Source organism: Opisthocomus hoazin, chromosome 2 (assembly GCF_030867145.1).
Source record: "Opisthocomus hoazin isolate bOpiHoa1 chromosome 2, bOpiHoa1.hap1, whole genome shotgun sequence".
Lineage (NCBI taxonomy): Eukaryota > Metazoa > Chordata > Aves > Opisthocomiformes > Opisthocomidae > Opisthocomus > Opisthocomus hoazin.
In genome coordinates this window covers 107,140,834-107,161,583 of record NC_134415.1, presented here as the reverse complement: position 1 = coordinate 107,161,583, position 20,750 = coordinate 107,140,834, and the positions used below count along the sequence as shown (strand labels likewise).

At 37.3% G+C, this 20,750-nt stretch overlaps 1 protein-coding gene across 1 annotated transcript in view; it reads right to left on the bottom strand.

Annotated features, from left to right (window-relative positions):
• The window catches only part of CSMD1 (CUB and Sushi multiple domains 1), a 1,295,699-nt gene that overhangs the window by 67,051 nt on the left and 1,207,898 nt on the right, over positions 1 to 20,750 (bottom strand). Inside the window, exons 52-54 of the mRNA XM_075445037.1 lie at positions 19,350 to 19,523; positions 6,751 to 6,924; positions 2,446 to 2,619 (exon numbers count right to left, since the gene is read on the bottom strand). Coding sequence (XP_075301152.1) covers positions 2,446 to 2,619; positions 6,751 to 6,924; positions 19,350 to 19,523 — 522 coding nt within the window. The remainder of the gene's footprint in view (positions 1 to 2,445; positions 2,620 to 6,750; positions 6,925 to 19,349; positions 19,524 to 20,750) is intronic.

Here is a 20,750-nt window from a genome sequence, read left to right as displayed (position 1 = left end):
TTCTGGCAATATAAAACCATATAAAAGGGAAAAACAAAAGTACACAAGCCTAAATAGGAACAGTTTTCTAATTCCTGTTTCTCTGTTCCAATAATTACGTTGTTACACTAATTAATTCACTTGAACAAATTCTGAGAGTAGTGACTGAGGGAATTGCCATCTCTGTATTGTTTTAATGAGAATAAAAATCTAATTCCACACACACCGAGCTTGAAATTGCATCAGCTATCTCTGAAACAATATGATGAGCTAATCACCAAAGATAATTATTATTCTTGGTAACAACCATCGTAATACAATATGATTTTTAATAAACAAACAGGTGGAGATAATAAAGCTACCAATAGCTGAACTTAACTTATTACATAATTTTTAGTCTCAATATTAGTATCCTTAGCACAACTTTGCTGACTGCAATTTCCTTTAGCACATTAAAGACAAGTTACAAAGGACGAAAAGCATAGTACTTACAGTGATTTAACACTTCAGTGATCATTTTTCCAGTGAAAGAAAATACTCAAGAAAAGCTTACTAGTCATTGCATTTCTGGATAAATTATTTTATATGCTTTACTATTAACCCACTTGTCAACTAGCTATCTAACTTGGACTTGTCTAATCAGAGAGGACAATAGTATTCCAGACTTGTATTCTGAATAGTGGAAGATCGGATGATTTAAAAAATCATGAATTTTAATTTATAAAGTAATTTTTAGCTTTTTAATTTTGTAGTCAACATTCACGTATGAGATATAATCCATGCAAAAGAACTGAAAGGATCATCAGTGTATGGAAAAATCTTAGTGACTTGTGTGATATTTCTTTCAGAGTATGCATGATTTAGCAAAGGTTTGCAAAATTATGTCACAGAAAAAAAATCTTGCCAGCCTTGCCAAATCCACTTCAACACTCAAAAATCTATCTTAGGTATAATATATATTTTTTTTCTATATATATGCATACATGTATAGACAGATCAATTGATCAATCGATTGATTGACTGATCTTTGCGTTCTATTTCTTTGCATGTTCCATACCAGGCAAAATCATCTGGTTCTTTTCAGAGACTAAGCATTTATTATTTGTTTTTGGTTTACACATTTGGAAAGTAGTGCTATTGTTAAAAGTTATAAATGAACTCAGTCAATTCCATCTTTGAAAAGGGAATATGACCAGGAACAACATTTTTAAATTTGAGCCATTAAAATACATTTCCTTCTGGAGCCTTCACAAAAAGAGCACTGAAGGGTACACAGTATCTCAAAAACTTCTCTCCAGACTTTTGAGATCTTTCAGTATATCTTACATGATTCACCTCATGTCCTGCCTTTCACATCTCTGACAATTTGCATCTATTTTATAGCCAGAAGATATTTAATCTGCCTCAGTGATTCAGAAGAAAACATTTCACAATATCATTCGATATTGTCAGCATCTTATTGGATTCAGCATTGAGAAAGCATGTACTACACCGCTACAAGCTATTTTGGGGCATACAACAGAAAAACAATACACCAGTGAACAGATTTTAGTGGTCTGATAAAGATCTTGATGGAATCGATCAAAGATTTTATATTAGTTCCATAGTCTGCAACAATAGCTGAAGGTTGAAGAAAATAAATAAAAACAATGGACATGAACAGAAAGGGTGAAAATAGGGTAACTTGAGAGACTTGTCTTGCTTTTAATCTTAATTACTGTACTGGCATGTGGATAAATAAATGATAAGGATACAACGAAGTCTGAGAACTTTGGGCTTTATTTTAAAGCGGTTTCTTTTTGTCCTTCCCTAATATGTACATTTGACACAGAGGTTTCTTCATAACACAAACCCTTGCTTCATTCTCATCTCTCAAACATCTCCATATTACCCAGAGCATAACAGTAACCAAGTTCAGATACGTCTTCACAAAAAAACCCTGTCGGATTTAAATCTTGCTTTATCATTTTTTTCTGGGTAAAGAAAAGTCAGGCTTCATGTGTACAAAAGTTAGGAACATCTCTCAAGTATTGCTAGGAAATACAGAAGAATTAATAGTGTTCTGATGCCAGAATATTCTTTTTCATAACTATGTTTCAATAGGAGCAACAGACCATTTATGGAAACTGTACTCTAGTACACCTAATTCAGTCTAGATGGCCAACTATGATTTATTCATGCAATATAACTTTTGTGATACAAACTACACTTTATATGTCTATAAATTAAATGCTAGAGATAGCAGTCTGAGAACTTTGAGGTAAAATACTGAAAAGACTAGGCTTCCCCAATACTTCTCCCTAACTCCATTTTCCAATATAGAAATGCAAAAACTCAAATAAAGGTGGTAATAAGTTCCTAAAGATCAGGTTCCTGAATTATATTCCAATATTTTGAAGGCAGAGTAAAGAATCATGGCAGAAATAAATCCTTAGAGAGCAGAAAATGTATGAGAAAGTTTCTTACCTCGGCAGTTGGGTAAAGGGCTACTCCACTGCCCATTGCTTCGGCACTGTGCTCGAGAAGCACCCTGAAGTAAGTATCCAGTGTTGCAAGTAAAATTTACAACATCATTTAAATTGAACTCAGTGCCATTAGTCATTCCATGAGCTGGATTCCCAGGATGTCCACATGTGATTGCTGTCAAAAGAAAAATAGGCAGGCTAGCATCTAATTTGAAGTTACTGTTCCATGGAATCACTTGGAGGTTGGAGCTCTTTCTCCTTCTGAATTTGTCTTTTATATTTATAGAAGAAATTTAAGAAAAAATAGGATATATTTATTCAGAAATCTTAACTGCCAGGACAAAAATCTTAGTTTTTCAATAAAACTTTAAGAATCTACTTTTCACTTAATGTTGAAAGTTTTAATATGAATAATTATATTTGTATATGCATTTTGACACCCATCTGATATGTATTAGACCTTAAAAAATGTAGAAAGATCACTATATTTCCTACTAATGCAAGTAAAAAAAAAAATTCCCTGCAAGGATCAAAATGTAGTAGGACCAAATTGAATCTGATGTACTGCTTCAGAGCATTCTGGAGTTCTGAAGCATTCCTATTCCAATGTTCTTGACATGCTTTGTTGAAATAGCGATCCTTTTAATCAAATTTTCTTATGGCAATAGAGAAATAATGGTTGGGAGTAAATCTTTCCCATTATGTATATTATGGGTGTTGATTATGCTTAAGTGACATTTATGAAATGCACTTATTATGGTCAAGCACTAGCTTTCAAAACAAGACATTCAAATAATATAGAAAAATATAGAAAAGCATACATACTGATAATAGAAAATCAGAATGTATACACACACACACACACAAAACTTCTCAACATTGTGCTGGTGATGTACTCGAATAAATATCCTCTACATAGGTTTCTCTTTTGTTTTATTCCTCTGTGGTTTGGTTTTCATTTTTAATTGAAGAGACAAGTGAAAAATAATTTAAATGTGTTTCTCTTTATTTTATCCTGAAATTCAACCGTAAAACAGTATTTTCAATAGTACCTGAACTTTGGAATTTAAATAGGATACCTTCATGTATACAGACTTATGTATTTAGCCCTTAAATTGTGTAAATAAATCTATTTAAATCACTTGAATCCTTTCTGCATCTTCTCATTTTCAGCATTTGAAGATGAACTCCTAAACATCAGAATAAAATCTTAATACATGCACAGGATCAATTTTATCTAGCTCTGTTGTTAAATTTTGAAACTGTTACAGGTGATGAAATTCAACAAATAAAGCAACTTCCAGGTTCATACTAAATCAGTTAACATAATTCTTACATAAAAACGTATCAAATTAAAAACATGCTATGACCTCAAACTTTCTGCAGCTTCCTGAACAAATTATATGCCATAGGTTTTAACAACCTAATATTTAGGTCCCATGTAAAAACTCTGATAATGAAGGATAATTCAGTTCAGTTGCCCTTTTCAACAAAAGCATACCTTAGTCAGCCAATTCCTGTTTAGACCTCATTACTCTTGACAGGTTGCTGGCTTTTTAACACCTTCCAGAAACTAAAGATCTCGGACGCTGAGATCTTAATCACTGCATCTACTTCTGCCACTGCTCCATTACAGTTACAAGATATTATTGACCTGTTGACTGGTCAACACTGCATTAGTTGGATTCGCACAGTAGCAAGTATTTAAAAGCATCTCTTTTTTAAAAATAAAGCGCAAAGTAGATAATTTTGTCATTTTAGTGTTTTGAATCACCACTAGGCTTTTACACAATTATTTAAATATTGTTTACCTAAGCAGTATTCAAGACATTTCAAATAAAGGTTACTACTGTTGTTTTTATGTCATCTAAATGGTGAATTACAAATTCCCTTCTTCATCCTAACATAAATAACTGCCCTAATCGTGCATGCACACATATGCATGTGTATCCACATACCTATTTTGTCCTAAATATGTCATAGGAAAATAGATCCACTTGGCATGTCTGAAATCAGTACTCACTAAGGAATTGCACATTTGCCTATTATATTGCAAAGTGATCAACACAATGTAATATAACTCTCAAATATATACTCCAGTCTTTAATGCAGTATCTTTCTTAGACCCTGGAAACTTCCACCTCACCACCGAAAATACATAACACAGAAGAAATAACGGTAGTACGGACAGTACTTGGACAAAAAAGAAAAATCCAGTCTGAGCACCCAGTTACACCACTAAGCCTATTTTTGTCATTATTAATATAGTATATACTTTCAGTTAAGAAGGTTAGTCTCCTGATTTTTGTTGTGCTGTTAGTCAAAACAAACTAATCAGACATCTTTACATTTGATGTTAACTCTCAACAATCATCAAGTGAAAATGTTTGGCTAAAGTGTGGTCCAACTGGTGACCCAATAAAAGGACAGGAAAACAATTGTGTGTTAAAAATTGTGCAAGATGAAGGAGGCTGACTTTCATACGAAACTAAGAAGCAGAAGTGGTTGTGGGTGGAGTACTCTGAGTAATTCTTTAGATAATATATTTAGAACATTACAATGTCTGCTGCTTACAACTCTGAAATTACTTTCAAAGTCCATTAGAAATATAGAACAATGCGTGATCTTCTCTAAAAATCTCACAAAATACAGACCAATTCGTGGTAAATTTGCAGGGGCACAGCCCACAGCTTTTTTACGGTACCTGTGACATATTTCTAGTTCCTGATCCACACTGCTCAGTCAGAAGACCATTTCAGTATCCCATTAGGGAGCACATTTCTAGCACTAGTAAACAGTATGTTTTCACTTTCCTTCTCAGAAATAACAGAGTCATTTTTACAAGAATTTTTAATAAATAAATAAATAAATAGATAAAAGTAGGAAAAAAATCTGAAGCTTGGATGCTGACATAAAAAAAATCATCTTGTATGGATCTTTAGTCTGGCAGACTTATACGCAAAAGAAAACCATGCTGTAATGGAAAGTATTAGGCAACATATAATGACAGAAATTGCTGCCAGTTCTTCTCGCAACAGTAATGATAACACCAGTTTATGAAGAAACAGCCTCCCACACCCCTTCAGCTTTGCCCCTTTCTTTTGAAGGGATTTTATTCACTGCACGGTAAAATTAATCAACTAAAAGCAATAATGTTAGCTGGTGGCATTTCTCCTTTGATGAATATAAATCACTTGAAGATATAAATAGGATTTCAAAAGTACAATGACATTTGGCAGATATTTCCTGCAGCTGTATACAGGTAGAAATTTTCATTTTACCACTGAGAAAGAAAACAGTGAACATTTTGAAATCTAATGACTCACCACTAAAATATTTTCTCAGAAATGAAAAAAAGATACTAACATGGGTTGATTAGAAAAGCTGATCATCTCAGTGACTATCTCTGTATACACAAAAATACTTCTGCCTGAATTGCAGACAACTTAAAAAATTAAAAAATTGAAGTAATTTATATAAATGCTCCATTAAAAATAACAAAAATTGTATATAAATGGGGAGCCTTACTAAGACCAAAAAAGAATAATAAAAAAACTACACAAAAAAGTGGTAAAACAAAAAGCAGAGAAATCAGACTTGACTCTGATTAAATGGCTGATGGTTCAGAAAATGTCAGAAAACCTGCCACGCAAATGAGGAAGGAATTAGAGCAGAAAAGACTCAACAATTCCAGCAATTAATCATGGGATATTCAAAAGCAGGTGAATTAATAGTAAAAAAAATCCTACTATAGGATATAAAAAAAGTTAACTTTTTTTTCTAACAGATGTGATGTAATTCCATATCATTCCTGGACATGTATAGGTAAATATTAGGAGGCCAATTTGGAAAAATGGGCAGTCATCATCAAAACTGCACAGATGAACAATATTCCATCTTTACCCACCAAACAATGAAAATAGACCACGGGATATTGGTATTCCTGGTGAAAAAATAGGGGAGAGGCTCAGTAAGCCCACGCTTGACATAGAAATTATGCCTGGAGAAAGACAGAAAGAGATAAATGAAGTTATACAGTTGCACCCTGCTGTTCAACCCACTTGAATACCTGTCATTCTGTTTCTGAAACAACAGAAATCAGAAATTACTGGATATATTTATTCAGTCTGTTCTAGGCTAGAAACTGGATTAGATTATCATAATAACCCTTGTAACTGAAAATAGGTCCAATAAATATCTGGTCTGAGCACCTCATTCAAACACTTACAAACATCCAATCCAAGGTTAATGTTCAACGCTATTTAAAATACTAGTAATAGTTCAGTCAAAAATTAACGGTACTTACGGACACAGACAGGAGTTTGTCCAGACCACCTATGATCCTGTAGGCAAATTCTGACAGATGTACCAACAAGTCGAAAGCCAGGGTTACACTGGTAGACTACGGTATCACGATAACTGAAACCATCTCCACTAATATGACCATTTACAATTGGATCCGGAGAACCACAGTGACCAGCTACAATAAAAGAACAACCCATTAGAAACATATATTCTTACAAACCTTGCCAACATTTACAAGAATGCTCATAGTAAAACAAAATTTCATCCTTGCTTTCAATAAACAATATATTAGAGTCAAATACCACACTGTACAGAAAAAGTTCTGAGGTGTAAAAACTACAGGTGATATCTATTCTTGTTTCTTTAGGGTGAAGTGATGTTCAAATAGTTTAAACTTTCATATGTATAATTGCTGCAGATTCTGTTGTAGAAATGACAAATTTGTCAGAAGAATGTAAAGAAGAAACATAAATAGCAAATTTCTGAAATTACAAATCATTCCTTTTAATTGCTAGAAAACTGACAAATATAGCATGGATATTTTTTTCCACTTTCCCTTAGTAAGGTTGCCTTTTTCCTCAGAGAGGTGTGAATTAAAAGGTCTATAGCTCTCAGACCCATACTATTATTTCATTATAGAGTTCTGATTTCTCTTATTCATGATTTGCTTCGGACTTTGTAAGTAGATGTCTAACAATAAATTAAACATAGTTGCTACCATTCTCTGGCAGGGGCCAACCAGCACAAAGCATATCCACTAAACGAAAATCTCTTGCCCTCCAGACCAGCACAGCTGCTAGCAAGGTGCCTACCATGTTCAATACTGGTTCAAGGTAACGTGAACCATTCTTGGAAACTGTCTTGGAGAATCTTAGCCAAAAACATGTCTAGATATTGTTCTAATGATTTAACAGGAGAGATGCTAAAGTTTCATGCTCATTTGCAAGTCCTGGTGTTGTTATCTTCTTAGAACAAACATAGCCCTTGCTATTACATGCATCCAACAAATAACTGATTTCTCACTAGTAGGTCTTCAGATATTAGTTGACAGATCCTAAGACTAATCAAATTAAAAAAAAAACCCACCTAATTTTTTAAAAAATAAAGAAAACATAAGTAAATTCTGTGGTCTCACAGTCAGTCTATTGCCTTCAAGAGAAGAAACACCAAGATATTGCATATATGTATATATGTCCCACTTAGCTATATTAGCTCATTTGCATTTAGGCCTATATTTATATTTATACTTGTATTTATGTTTATACTTATATTTATACTTATGTTTATGTTTCACAGAATTTTTTCCAGTCTAACTTAAAGACTGCAATATAGAAAGCAGCTTTCTACACAGACTTCTTGAAAAAAAAATTATCTCCAGCTAAGTATATTTTGTTATGTTCAAATATTTCCTAACATTCAGCTCCATTTTGTACAACTAAATTCATGTTTACTTATTATTGGCTCTTAGTAATGAATCATAAAAAGTGTTTTTATTTGAGTTTACTCTTTAAAAAAAATAAACTTTAATCTTCAACTGATTCTTAGCTAAACTGATATATTAATGCCTTTTCTGTGCTCATAAATTCATATTCATGCCAAAATTATAATAAACTCTTCTTTATATTGCTATATTGGTCAGTACACTTGAAATAGTCACCTCCTCCAGCTCTACAAAGGCATGGAAAGGAAAGAATGTCTACCAGCACTGTTTCCTCCTCAGTTATAGCAGCTGCTGTTAAACAATACGGAAGACATTAGTCCAGGGCAATAGCACTTTTGGCACTAAGGCAGGCAAGTAATGATTTTATTCTCCCTAGATTCTGCATTCTGTTTGAAAACAGAGCTGCTGAGCGTGAAACTATTTCTCTTTACTGATTAAAGAGAAGAAAAAAGGTCATTTTTTTTGTGACACTGACTAATTACAACTGGTAATAATTTCATCTGAAACGATGTTCAGCCCTCATGTTAGGACATGAGGACAGGGACCTGAGGCTCATGACCGCTGCTAGAATGGGGGAGTGTGTGATGTTCTGTTTCACATAGGCTGTATCCATCAACATTAGGCTTGCTTGTAACTTAGCTTGTTTGGGATTGAATCTCCGTTCTACTAAAGCCTTTTTAATGATGCTAGAGAGTATGTTTCATTTACACTTAATGGCTCTTCTGAAACACTAGAAGGGAAAAACACTCGATTTCTTTTTTCATACATATAGGATTATTATAACAATCTTAATTGTAGGATTGCTGATGTCTTTTAGGAGATGGGATATTGTTCTGTAAATTTGCGGAAGAAAGTATGAATATCAGCTTTTCACATCCAACTTCGTATACAGCTACTCTTCCCCTGACAGGGAATATGGTAACAGAGAGTAACAAGGACACTGAAAGCATATGTTTCTCCTTCAGATGTCTCATGGAATAATTTACTTCACTGTTCTCAATCCAAAATAGTAATGTGATCCCCTTTACCATTCTCTTTTCTCCAGCCTCACTCAGCCTCTCCTTGCTTTTCACATACTCCAGTTCCTAGTCGCTTAATGGACCCTTCCCTGAGACTTGCTTCAGTTTCCAGTATCTTTCTTGTATGGTGGAGGACACAAAAACTACATACATTTCTCCACGAGTGGTGAAAAGCAGATAATAAACCTGACACGCCAACCACATTGCAGCTCTTGCAGTCCAGCCTATGATCTTCTTTACTGCAAGGCCACACTTTCAACTCTTGTTCAGCTTCTCCATTAGGTCATCTAGGTTGCTTTCTGTAAAGCTTCTTTATACTCAGTTCCAAGCCAGTACTCGTGAATGGCATTATTCTACGAAGAGTGCAGGATTCCGTATCTGTCTGTTGAACTTTCTGAGCTTGCTGTAGGCCCACTCCTCCGAATTCTTGAGGTCTCTCTGTCTAGCAATACTGCAACCCAGCACATCAACTGTTCTCCAGTCATTTGGTGTCATCCTCATACTTGCTGAGGCTGCATCCCAATCTGTTATCCAAGTCACTGACAGTAGTTGGATAGTACTGGCCTCAGTATTCATCCTCATTTGAATCATGAAACACTACCCTCAGAGACTGTTGGTTCAATTAGTTCTCCACCCATTTTGTAGTACCCCATTCAGTCCCTGTATTCTCAGTCAGGCTACAAGGATACTATGGGAGACCGTTTCAAAAATTTTGCTACAACACAAAGCGAAAAAAAATCTGCTGCTCAAATCTACTGAAATCTACATTCGATAAGACAGTCATTGGAAAAAGCAGTAAGGTTACAGAGGTTTGCTTTTGATTGTTCATTCTGTCTGGTCCCAATCATTTTCTTGTTTTTCCTATTCCTGGAGATGGACTTAGTTCCTAATACTTGCTCCCTCATTTTTTCCAGGGACCGAAGAGAAATAGCTAGCCTCTTGCCTTCTTCGGAAATCTGGTGTTCTAATTTTATTTTTTTTTTTCCCCAGTAATTGCAGTTCCCACCGTTCAAGCATGGTAGAAAGTAGCCTCACAGTGACATATGCCACCAGCTCAGACTTATCCAGTCAAATCACAGATAGTAGTTCAGTTTATTTGAGCAGTTCCTTAATTGATTCTCTCTACTGCTGTATTATCTCTCCCTCCCCAACTGTACTACGAGGAGTAACAAGTTCATGGTCTGGCTAATCTATGGCCTAGATAAGCCATGTACTAGACCAGAGACATACCTCAGTTTTAATTAGAATTTCTTCTCCTAAAGAAAACAATTCTGTATGGACTTAATTATTTAGACACTGGGACAACTGCAGATTTTGCGAAAGTAAATCTATGAAACATTCAAAATGGGAAAAGAGAAGCTGTATTTATACAAAACAGATTACATTTGTTTTTTTTGAATTTTTCTAGACCTGAATAGTGAAGAATTGAAAAGCAGTTGCTGCATTGAAGCCAAACACAGGGAACCACATGAAATCTCAAGAAATATAGCTGAGATGTACCAACTGGCATAATGCAAAATGCAAAATATTATGCACTTTCTCTTAAATGGGGATTTAACAAGTTGCTGGACTTCTTCTGTGAGTCATTTCATTTACAGATCATTCCAGCTAGTGGATTTAATGATTTTTCTGGGAAATTTTGACTCATTTAGATTAAATATTCCAACAAGAACTATAGCGCACTGCAATAACATGAAATGTATGTAATTTTCCCATCAAGCAAAATTAGATTAAAAGAAAGACTGATAGTGGATTTTTTAATTAAATGTGCTCTCAATAACTAAGGAAATTGTTCACATGGTTCAAGGTTGGTTCAGTACTTTTATTCTAAAACTTCTGGAAAGCAAGATAACAGATAATTATTTTAGTTTAATAAGAATTTGAAATATAAGCCAATATCACAATATCATATTGCAGTTCACCTACGAGTTAACAATTACAGGATCTGATATTTTTACACAAGCACAGTCAGCAGCAACATTTTTTCACACTGACAAATGTAGAGAATTATATATACGATAAAATTACTTAAGATGTGGAATTCTTTTTTTTTGGAAATAAAATACGCCAAAAATCAAAAAAAATGCAAAGGAGTAGATTAAGTTTAGATTTTGAAGTATCTCGTTGACTTGTTTATGCATAGTTTTGCAACTGAAAGTCATAAAAACTCGGGAAAAAAATATCTGTTCAGGAAAACACTTTAGTCCATGATAAAATGCCAACAACACTAGAGATGGAGTTAATCAAACTCGCAAATACTTCCGCTTTGGTCTGTGCCCTACATGTATGTATGGTCACTCACACACACAAGGCATGCACACAAACGCATGTTTTATGACTTATACATGCAACTATTCTTGGAAGGAAAAAAAGGGAAGAGATATGAAATATCAGCAGTGTGAGTAACTAAGTGAAATTGAAAAAAATATTCTCAAATGATTCATATTTATCCTTGTGTGACTAAGAAAAAATACATGTAATGCTAACTACCTGAAGACTTAGGTCTTCTGTTTAGCCTTGGACTCATTAACTACAGTCATTGGTTTTTGGTTTTAGCTTTCTTTTGAGACAAATAAAAAGGATTTGACAAATCCCTTCCTGAGACACAGGAATTAGTGTACTCAGCTGGCCTGAAATCATAAATTGATTCTACACAGACCAGTGGGTAACGTAAAGTGATACCTATTTTCATCCATAGCTGTCCTGAATTGCATTCACGCAGGTACAGTGTAGGTAAAAAGCATCTCTGACTCATTATCGTTCCTTTGAAATTGCATGGCTCATTCAGAGCTCCCTGGGTGTTTGCCTTCTGTTTTTCACAGGCTTCAAGTAAGTCCTAAAGGCACCTCTGAAATAAATTTGGTACATGCTGTCCTCGAAATTTAGGAATACACAGCTGGCGGCATTCACATCATCTAGCTTTAAAATTTAAGAATTTACCTTTCCTGAATTGCTCTCTGGAGGAGCCTGCGTAGTTCCATTGACCTTGCTGGGAATTTAGGATCTTAGATTGTACTCTAAATTGCATCTAAATTAGGTGCATAAAATACATGGTAGGAATCTTCCTTATGTGAGAGAATGTAGAGAGGCAGGAAGAGGTTTAGCAGCAGAAATACAACCTTCTGCAGCACGCATGCAATAACTCAAATTTAGACTTTCTCACTCAAAGCTATGCAGTATTTTTGGCATTATAGAGCTTGTCTGATTTTGAAATAGCAAAGACTAAATAGTGATTAATATCCTTCCAGCTCTAAATGCGATTCTGTCTAGTGAGGTAGATCCATGCATTTAACAGTTCTAACCATAGGGCTGCATTCAAAAATGCAATCAGTCTGACACATCAGATAGAAACCAAAGTCCATCAAATTTTTTAGAAAAATAATTGGGAAGTATCATAACACAAACATTGCTCTTAGTGTAGTAATTGTTCCTGCAAGAGGTCCTGTGCTCATTACAAGTGGGAATAGATCTGTAGAAAGCATTTAAAATTGAGAGAGTCAGGTGGAAAGAAAAAGGTTATTATTTACAACCAAGGGGATAAGGTAATAGTAATGGATACCAATTTCAGTGCAGACTTTGGAAAAACTGAAATAGACAAAAACCAACAGCAAACCACTCATGGAGAAGAAAAGGATTAATTCATATAAACGAAGTTCAAACTGTATATAGAGATAGTCTTTTCTAACTAATATATTGAGTAAACTTATTAGCTCTCTCTCCAGAAGAGTTAAACGCTTCACTATGTGCAGTTTTTAAACTGACTTCAAGAATAAACTGGTATTGTTCAGTAGATAAGTCCTGTACTGGTAAGATCTTCTCCATCTCTACACTATTTCAATCTAAATTTATGGCTACCACAGACAGCTAATCTTCTGTTCAGTGGTAAAATACAATTCTCAGTAGTCAGAACATAAGAAAAAAATCTTTCCTGGGCAAGAGTTATTTATAATACAATAAGAATCCATTGAAATTCATATATTATTTAGTTTGCATATGTTGGCAGCCAAATTATCCTGTGTGTATAGTCTTACAAAACAGAAAAGCACTACATAAGTAGTAAGTACTATTCTTGATCAGATGATGAAGTGGTATTTCAGGTTAGTTAAAACGGATGGATTCTAAGACATATTTTTATGCTTGAAATTATCACATGCAGGTGTCAGGCACTACACTGGCAACAAATGATATAACACACTTCAAAAAAATGCAGTGTAATAGCTCTGTTTTTTAAAATATAGCTTGCATGTTTGCAACAGAACAAAGGGCTGAGGAAAATACTCCTGCACATGAAAATTTGGGGCTGTTGGATCTTTACAGTTGCAGTTCCAGCATCTTGTTGGTCAGCCTCAGTCCAGGGATAACCTGACACCAGCAGGAAGCTGATGTATCTTCACATTACAAACCTCTTACAGAGTTCCACTGTGGAACTGATGAACTTACATATGTGGCAAAGTAATCATATAATCATTGAATGATCTGGGTTGAAAGGGACCTTAAAGATCATCTAGTTACACCCCCCTGCCATGTGCAGGGGCACCTTCCACTAGAACAGCTTGCTCGAAGCCTAACCAGCACGTCAGTCAAATTCTTTTTCCTAGGTAAGAAAAGATTTATTTTACTCCTTTACTGCTCTAAATATCAAAAGAAGTAGTAATTAAAGTATAATCCATTTATGCCCTGATTTCCTACATCAAGACATCATTCTTAATACACCACATTTTAAATTGAAAAATAAAATGTATGGAATTGAACATATATCAAGCCAGGGAAATGTTTTTCTTTTTCACGTCATTTGCCAGAAGCAACTATATCTTGCTGGGAGCTCACTAATAACGAACTGCCACTTGGAAGCTAGGTTAGCTCTATGAGATAATCGTCACTCCTTTTCACCACTCCATATCTTAAGAGATGACATACTGTAAAACTATCTTCATAAAAATTGTACTACAAACATTACTATTGCAAAATGGAGGTATCAGTCAGGAATACATGATCAAAGGTTATAAAATCTTAATTCAGATTTGAATTACACGATCTCATGCTATTTTTTTTCTGAGAAGATTCAGTCTCATTTTCCTTGCTGATGCAGCCTAGTATCTGAATTGAAAAAGGCAACCAACATGGCAAGTACAGCACAAAGACTGAGATTTTATCCTTGCCTCTGAGAAGACTCCCACATTTCTATATTTCACCTATAACACATCAGATTTTTTGTTCTATACTGCTGAAGAATAGAGTTAATATGCAGCTGATATAACTCCACTTTGTTTTTCATCAATTTAGATTATTATGCTTTTGTCTCTTAGTGCATTACTGTCTTGTGGATTGCAAACTGTTTCAAAATATTTTCTCTACAAGCATTTTCAGGCATTAAAGATCTCCAGAAACACAGCATGTCATCACTAGTACTAGTAAATAGTACTTATCTAGTGATAGTTGCTATTCCTTTTTCCTAATAACCTGCCTGCTAAGATGAAATTTATCATACTTGAAAATTGTTTTTTGAAGACACGACAGAGTTTGTATGTGGTCCCATCACACCTGGTTATTGTGATGCAGACATTCTTCTTTTCTTTCAGTATAGTATTATACTAGGGGAATGTTGCTGTGTTTCAAATTGTAGCTCTGATTTTCCATGTTTTGCTCAGGGGAACTGTAGCCATTCCTTTCAGTTTCGCACCTTGGTGAAAGCATGAACTCAGAGCTCAATAACTGCAAATAACCTTTATGATGGTACAATGAAGTAACTTTGCTTAGAAATTTAAGGCAAACCAGCATAGACTACCTACTTATCACTTGTATCTATAAGTTAACGAGCACCTCCAACCTAGTATGACAAAGATCATACTTACGTCTATCTGAACACAGAAAGACAGTGACACTGTTGACATTTAGAAAGTTACAAATTAATTCAGGTGTCTAAGAACTCTTAGCAACCTTTCATTATCAGATCTTTAGCTGCATGTAAAACTTATTTCTCACAGATCCATATTGACACTGACTTATGTAAATGTAGATGTCAGCTTTATATTTACTTGGTTCATGGAATTGTCAGAATCAGGCATTCTTCAGATTGCATGAAGGTTTGAAGAAATGAGGCCTAGAAAAGGTGTTTTTTTCAGTTTCAATTTGAATTAATTTCTTGAGATAAGACAAAACTAAGTTGTTCTTCTTGACGTACTGCAAAGCATATCTATTCACATTCTTCTAGTAGGATGTTATGAACATGACAAGGCTAGAGGAAGATAACTTACATTTTATATTTCGCAGGCAAAACTTTCATGTTAATATACTTTTTAAAAACTTAATGTCCCTACAGAGTGGGAGGACAAGGTATTTTCTAATTTAGAAATGAATCAGCATAAAGCTTTAAGTCAAATGTTACTGTTAGACATGCATCCAATCAGTCAAACATTGCTCTAGCCTATCTGAAAATTTTAAAAGAAGAGAGTTCTGCACAGAGAATAATTTCTGACAATTCATGTTACAGCTACTAGCATTTCCTTACAAAACAATGCTTTTATTGTTTCATTGCTGAAAAAAAAAACAGGAATATGGATTATTTGGATAGTGATATTTTAGTTACAGTGTTGTTTTGTTGTATTTTTTGGTGTGTTTTTATTTTTTTTTTTTTAATCTGTTCATTATTTCCTCTGGAAAACAATTCAGTTTTTGCATTTGATAGGTGGTTAAACTATTTTGTTTAACGTGTACTAGACAGGCATGGAAGGCCATCAAAAGGGACTTCAGGGCACTGGGGTGACTGGTTGAGGCATCAGGGGTGCAGGTGGTGTTTTCCTCCATTCCATCAGTGGCAGGGAACAGCACTGAAAGGGGCAAGAAAACTGACCTGGTTAACAAATGGCTCAGGGACTGGTGCCATATATCAAATTTTGGCTTCTTTGATCACGGGGAGGTATACACAGCAATGGGCCTGCTGGCGACAGGCGGAGTGCAGATATCTCAAAGGGGAAAAAGGATTCTTGGCCACGAGCTGGCAGGGCTCATTGAGAGGGCTTTAAACTAGGTTCGAAGGGGGAAGGGGACATCGCCCAGCTCACTAGGGATGAGCCCAGGCTTGGCGTGCCAGGGTCAGGGGTGAGACTGACAGCCCAGCTCAGGTGTGTCTATAGCAATGCACGTAGCATGGGCAATAAACAGGAGGAGCTGGAAGCCATTATACAGCAGGACGGCTACGACTTTGTTGCCATCACAGAAACATGGTGGGACAACTCGCGTGACTGGCATGCTGTCATGGATGGCCACAGACTCTTTAGGAAAGAGAGGACAACAGGGAGAGGTGGTGGAGTTGCTCTATATGTGAAGGAGGAACTGGAATGCATTGAGCTTGACCTGGGGGCAGATGAAGAACGAGTTGAGAGCTTATGGGTTAGAATTAAGGGACAGGCTCATAAGGGTGACATTACAGTGGGTGTGTACTACAGGCCACCTGACCAGGAGGAGGAGGTTGATGAGGCCTTCTACAGGCAGCTGCAAGCAGCCTCACAGTCACAGGCCCTGATTCTCATGGGGGACTCCAACCACCCTGACATCAGCTGGAAAGACCATACAGCTAGGCAGGCACAATCCAGGAGGTTCCTACAGAGCATTGATGATAACTTTCTGATGCAAGTGGTGGAGGAACCAACAAGGAAAAGCGCGCTGCTGGACCTTGTATTAACAAAAGAGGAGAGACTGGTGGAGGATGTCAAGGTCGGAGGTAGACTCGGCTGCAGTGACCATGAAATGGACGAGTTCAGGATCCTGCATGGAGGAAGCAGGGCGATAAGCAGGATCAAAACCTTGGACCTCAGGAGGGCTAATTTTGGCCTATTCAAGGAGCTACTGGGAGGAATCCCATGGGCCAGGACTCTCAAAGGCAGGGGGGTCCAAGAGAGCTAGTCACTGTTTAAACATCACTTCCTCCACGCTCAGGAGTAGTGCATCCCCCTGAGAAAGAAATGTAGCAAAGGAGGCAGGAGACCCGCATAGTTGAACAAGGAGCTTCTAGCGGAGCTCAAGTGGAAGAGAAAGGTCCATGGAATGTGGAAAGAGGGGCAGGCCACTTGGGAAGAATACAGGAATGTGGTCAGAGCGTGCAGAGATGCGACGAGGAAGGCCAAGGCCCACCTGGAATTGAAGCTGGCAAGGGATGTCAAAAACAACAAGAAGCGCTTCTTCAACTGCATCAGAAGGAAAAGGAAGGCCAGGGACAATTTGGGGCCGCTGCTGAATGAGGCGGGTGTCCTGGTGACGGAGGATGCGGAGAAGGCAGAGCTACTGAATGCCTTCTTTGCTTCAGACTTCAGTGCTAAGACTGGCCCTCAGGAATCCCAGGCCCCGGAGGTAAGAGAAGAAGCCTACAAAGAGGACGACTTTCCCTTGGTCGAGGAGGACTATGTGAGGGATCGCTTAAGCGATCTGGACGTCCACAAATCCATGGGCCCCGATGGAATGCACCCACGAGTGCTGAGGGAGCTGGCGGATGTCATTGCTGAGCCACTCTCCATCATCTTTGAGAGGTCCTGGAGGACAGGAGAGGTGCCCAAGGACTGGAGAAAGGCCAATGTCACTCCAATCTTCAAAAAGGGCAAGAAGGAGGACCCAGGGAACTACAGGCCGGTCAGCCTCACCTCCATCCCAGGAAAGGTGATGGAGCAGCTTATCCTGGAGGCCATCATGAAGCAAGTGGAAGAAAAGAAGGTTATCAGGAGTAGTCAGCATGGATTCACCAAGGGGAAATCATGCCTGACCAATCTGATAGCTTTCTACGATGGCATGACTGGCTGGGTAGATGAGGGGAGAGCCGTGGATGTTGTCTACCTTGACTTCAGCAAGGCTTTCGACACTGTCTCCCACAACATCCTCCTAGGGAAGCTCAGGATTTGTGGGCTGGATGACTGGTCGGTGTGGTGGATTGGGAACTTGCTGAACGGCAGAAGTCAGAGGGTTGTCATCAGCACCGCTGAGTCTAGTTGGAGGCTGGTAACTAGTGGTGTCCCCCAGGGGTCAGTACTGGGCCCAGTCTTGTTTAACTTCTTAATCAACGACCTGGATGAAGAGTTAGAAGGTACCATCAGCAAGTTTGCTGATGACACCGAACTGGGAGGAGTGGGGGATACACCAGAAGGCTGTGCTGCTATTCAGCGTGACCTGGACAGGCTGAAAAGTTGGGCAGAGAGGAACCTGATGAGGTTCAACAAGGACAAATGCAGGGTCCTGCACCTCGGGAGCAATAATCCCATGCATCAGTACAGGCTTTGGCCGATCTGCTGGAGAGCAGCTCTGTGGAGAGGGACCTGGGTGTCCTGGTGGAGGACAGGTTAACCATGAGCCAGCAGTGTGCCCTGGCTGCCAAGAAAGCCAATGGGATCCTGGGATGCATTAGGAGGAGTGTGGCCAGTAGGTCGAGGGAGGTTCTCCTTCCCCTCTACACTGCCCTGGTGAGGCCTCATCTGGAGTACTCTGTCCAGTTCTGGGCTCCCCACTTCAAGAAAGATGAGGAGCTGCTGGAGAGAGTCCAGCGGAGGGCTACAAGGATGATGAGGGGACTGGAGCATCTCTCTTATGAGGAGAGGCTGAAGGAGCTGGGCTTGTTCAGCCTGAAGAAGAGAAGGCTGCGAGGGGACCTAATAAATGCTTACAAATATGTCAAGGGTGGGTGTCAGGAGGATGGGGCCAAACTCTTTTCAGTGGTGGCCAGCGACAGGACAAGGGGCAATGGGCACAAACTGAAGCACAGGAAGTTCCATCTGAACATGAGGAAGAATTTCTTCCCTGTGAGGGTGATGGAGCACTGGAACAGGCTGCCCAGGGAGGTTGTGGAGTTTCCTTCTCTGAAGATATTCAAGACCCGCCTGGACATGGTCCTGTGCAGCCTTCTGTAGGTGACCCTGCTTCGGCAGGGGTGTTGGACTATACGACCCACAGAGGTCCCTTCCAACCCCTACCATTCTGTGATTCTATGGAATGCTATGTGTTCTGCTAAAAGGACGCAGATAGATAGCAGAGAAGAATCGTTATTTTTCATCTATTTAAAAATGTTGTTGCTTGATAAGAGCTGAATTCCAGTAACTGATACTGTGTTTAATTAGAACAAAAAAAAAAAAAAAAAGGAAGAAACAGAAGCTGGGTTCTTACCTAGGCACTGAGTTTCAGTACCACTCCAGAGACCGTTTGCCAAGCATTCTCTCACGTGAGAACCAACCAATGTGTATCCTGTGTTACAGGTGAATATTGCAGTAGCTCCATATACTGTTAAGGTTCCAATCTTATTTCCATTTGGTGGAGATGGAAGACCACCACAGGAGATAACTAGGAAAAAACCCAAACAACTGAACAAACTGAAATATGAAAATACTTTTCAGAATTTCTTAGAGTGGAAGACAATATACCAGTTCACACTTTCATTAAAAGTAAATGTAATCGGAACAAATATGAGTTGTATTCCACAGTAAAGGCTTAAAATTATACTTGATTTGGCAACACATGATCTAAATCTGAAAATTAATTGGAATATCTTCACATCTTGACAGGAGCCTAAACACAATCCGTATTTCCAGCTCTGAAACAAGGGAATTAAATGAATGTTTGGGAAGGCTGTGGTTATATTTCGTGTGTACATACTCCTGGCTACTCCTCAAATATACTTCCCCCAGCCATTTTAAATGTTATGTGTGTTTAAATGTGTAGTACCCTAAATTGTTATGAACTGTCTTTTCTCTTATTCTTCTCTACTATTCATAATCATATAATATATATGGTAGTCTACTTAGTGATAATACAAATCTTCTGTTTTTTCTTAAGTTTAGAATTGATCTGTTGTCACAGAAAGCTGTAGTATCAGCTGCAATCCACACCTATTACAAGCACCACATGAAAAATTCCCATTTCAGAATGTATCAAACTAATTTAAGTAAAACTGTTCTGTTATGTCTTTTGTTTCTAGAAAAGTACATCAATAATATTGTAATTTAAGATGCAGACCAATTCCTTTAAGAGCTTCAGTTGTATTTCATTATACGTTAGCATAAACATACTTTTAAAAGCATGTTAATCCCAACTAAACTTTCTACCTGAAAGCTCAAGGCCACATTCTCCTGTATTTTAATAGATGCACTATACAAAACAATGTGGAATTGGGTAGAAGTTGGATAAAATAAAGTACATAGCACTGTGCAGTTAACTCAGTCATAATCAGAATATATATTATCAAAGTTTCTTATGCACATAAGGTTCCAAAGGTGGATAAGACTCTTTTTGACTACAATCAAGTCACATTAATGTGATTTGTGGAGTGGTATAACATTGTAACTTCTAGTGCTAATGCTGAATACTAATTATGCTTATGCATATGTTAAAAAACAAATTTTCCTAAAATACAATAGAACAAATTGTTCTAAACATATTACAAATGCTTTATTATTTTAAGTTCTAACGACTCCAGTTAAAAATAACTAAAATACAAGAATAATGAGCCACCTCATGATCTGTTAGGCAGCTGTTCAGCATATTCTTAAACAAATAAAACAAACTTACTAG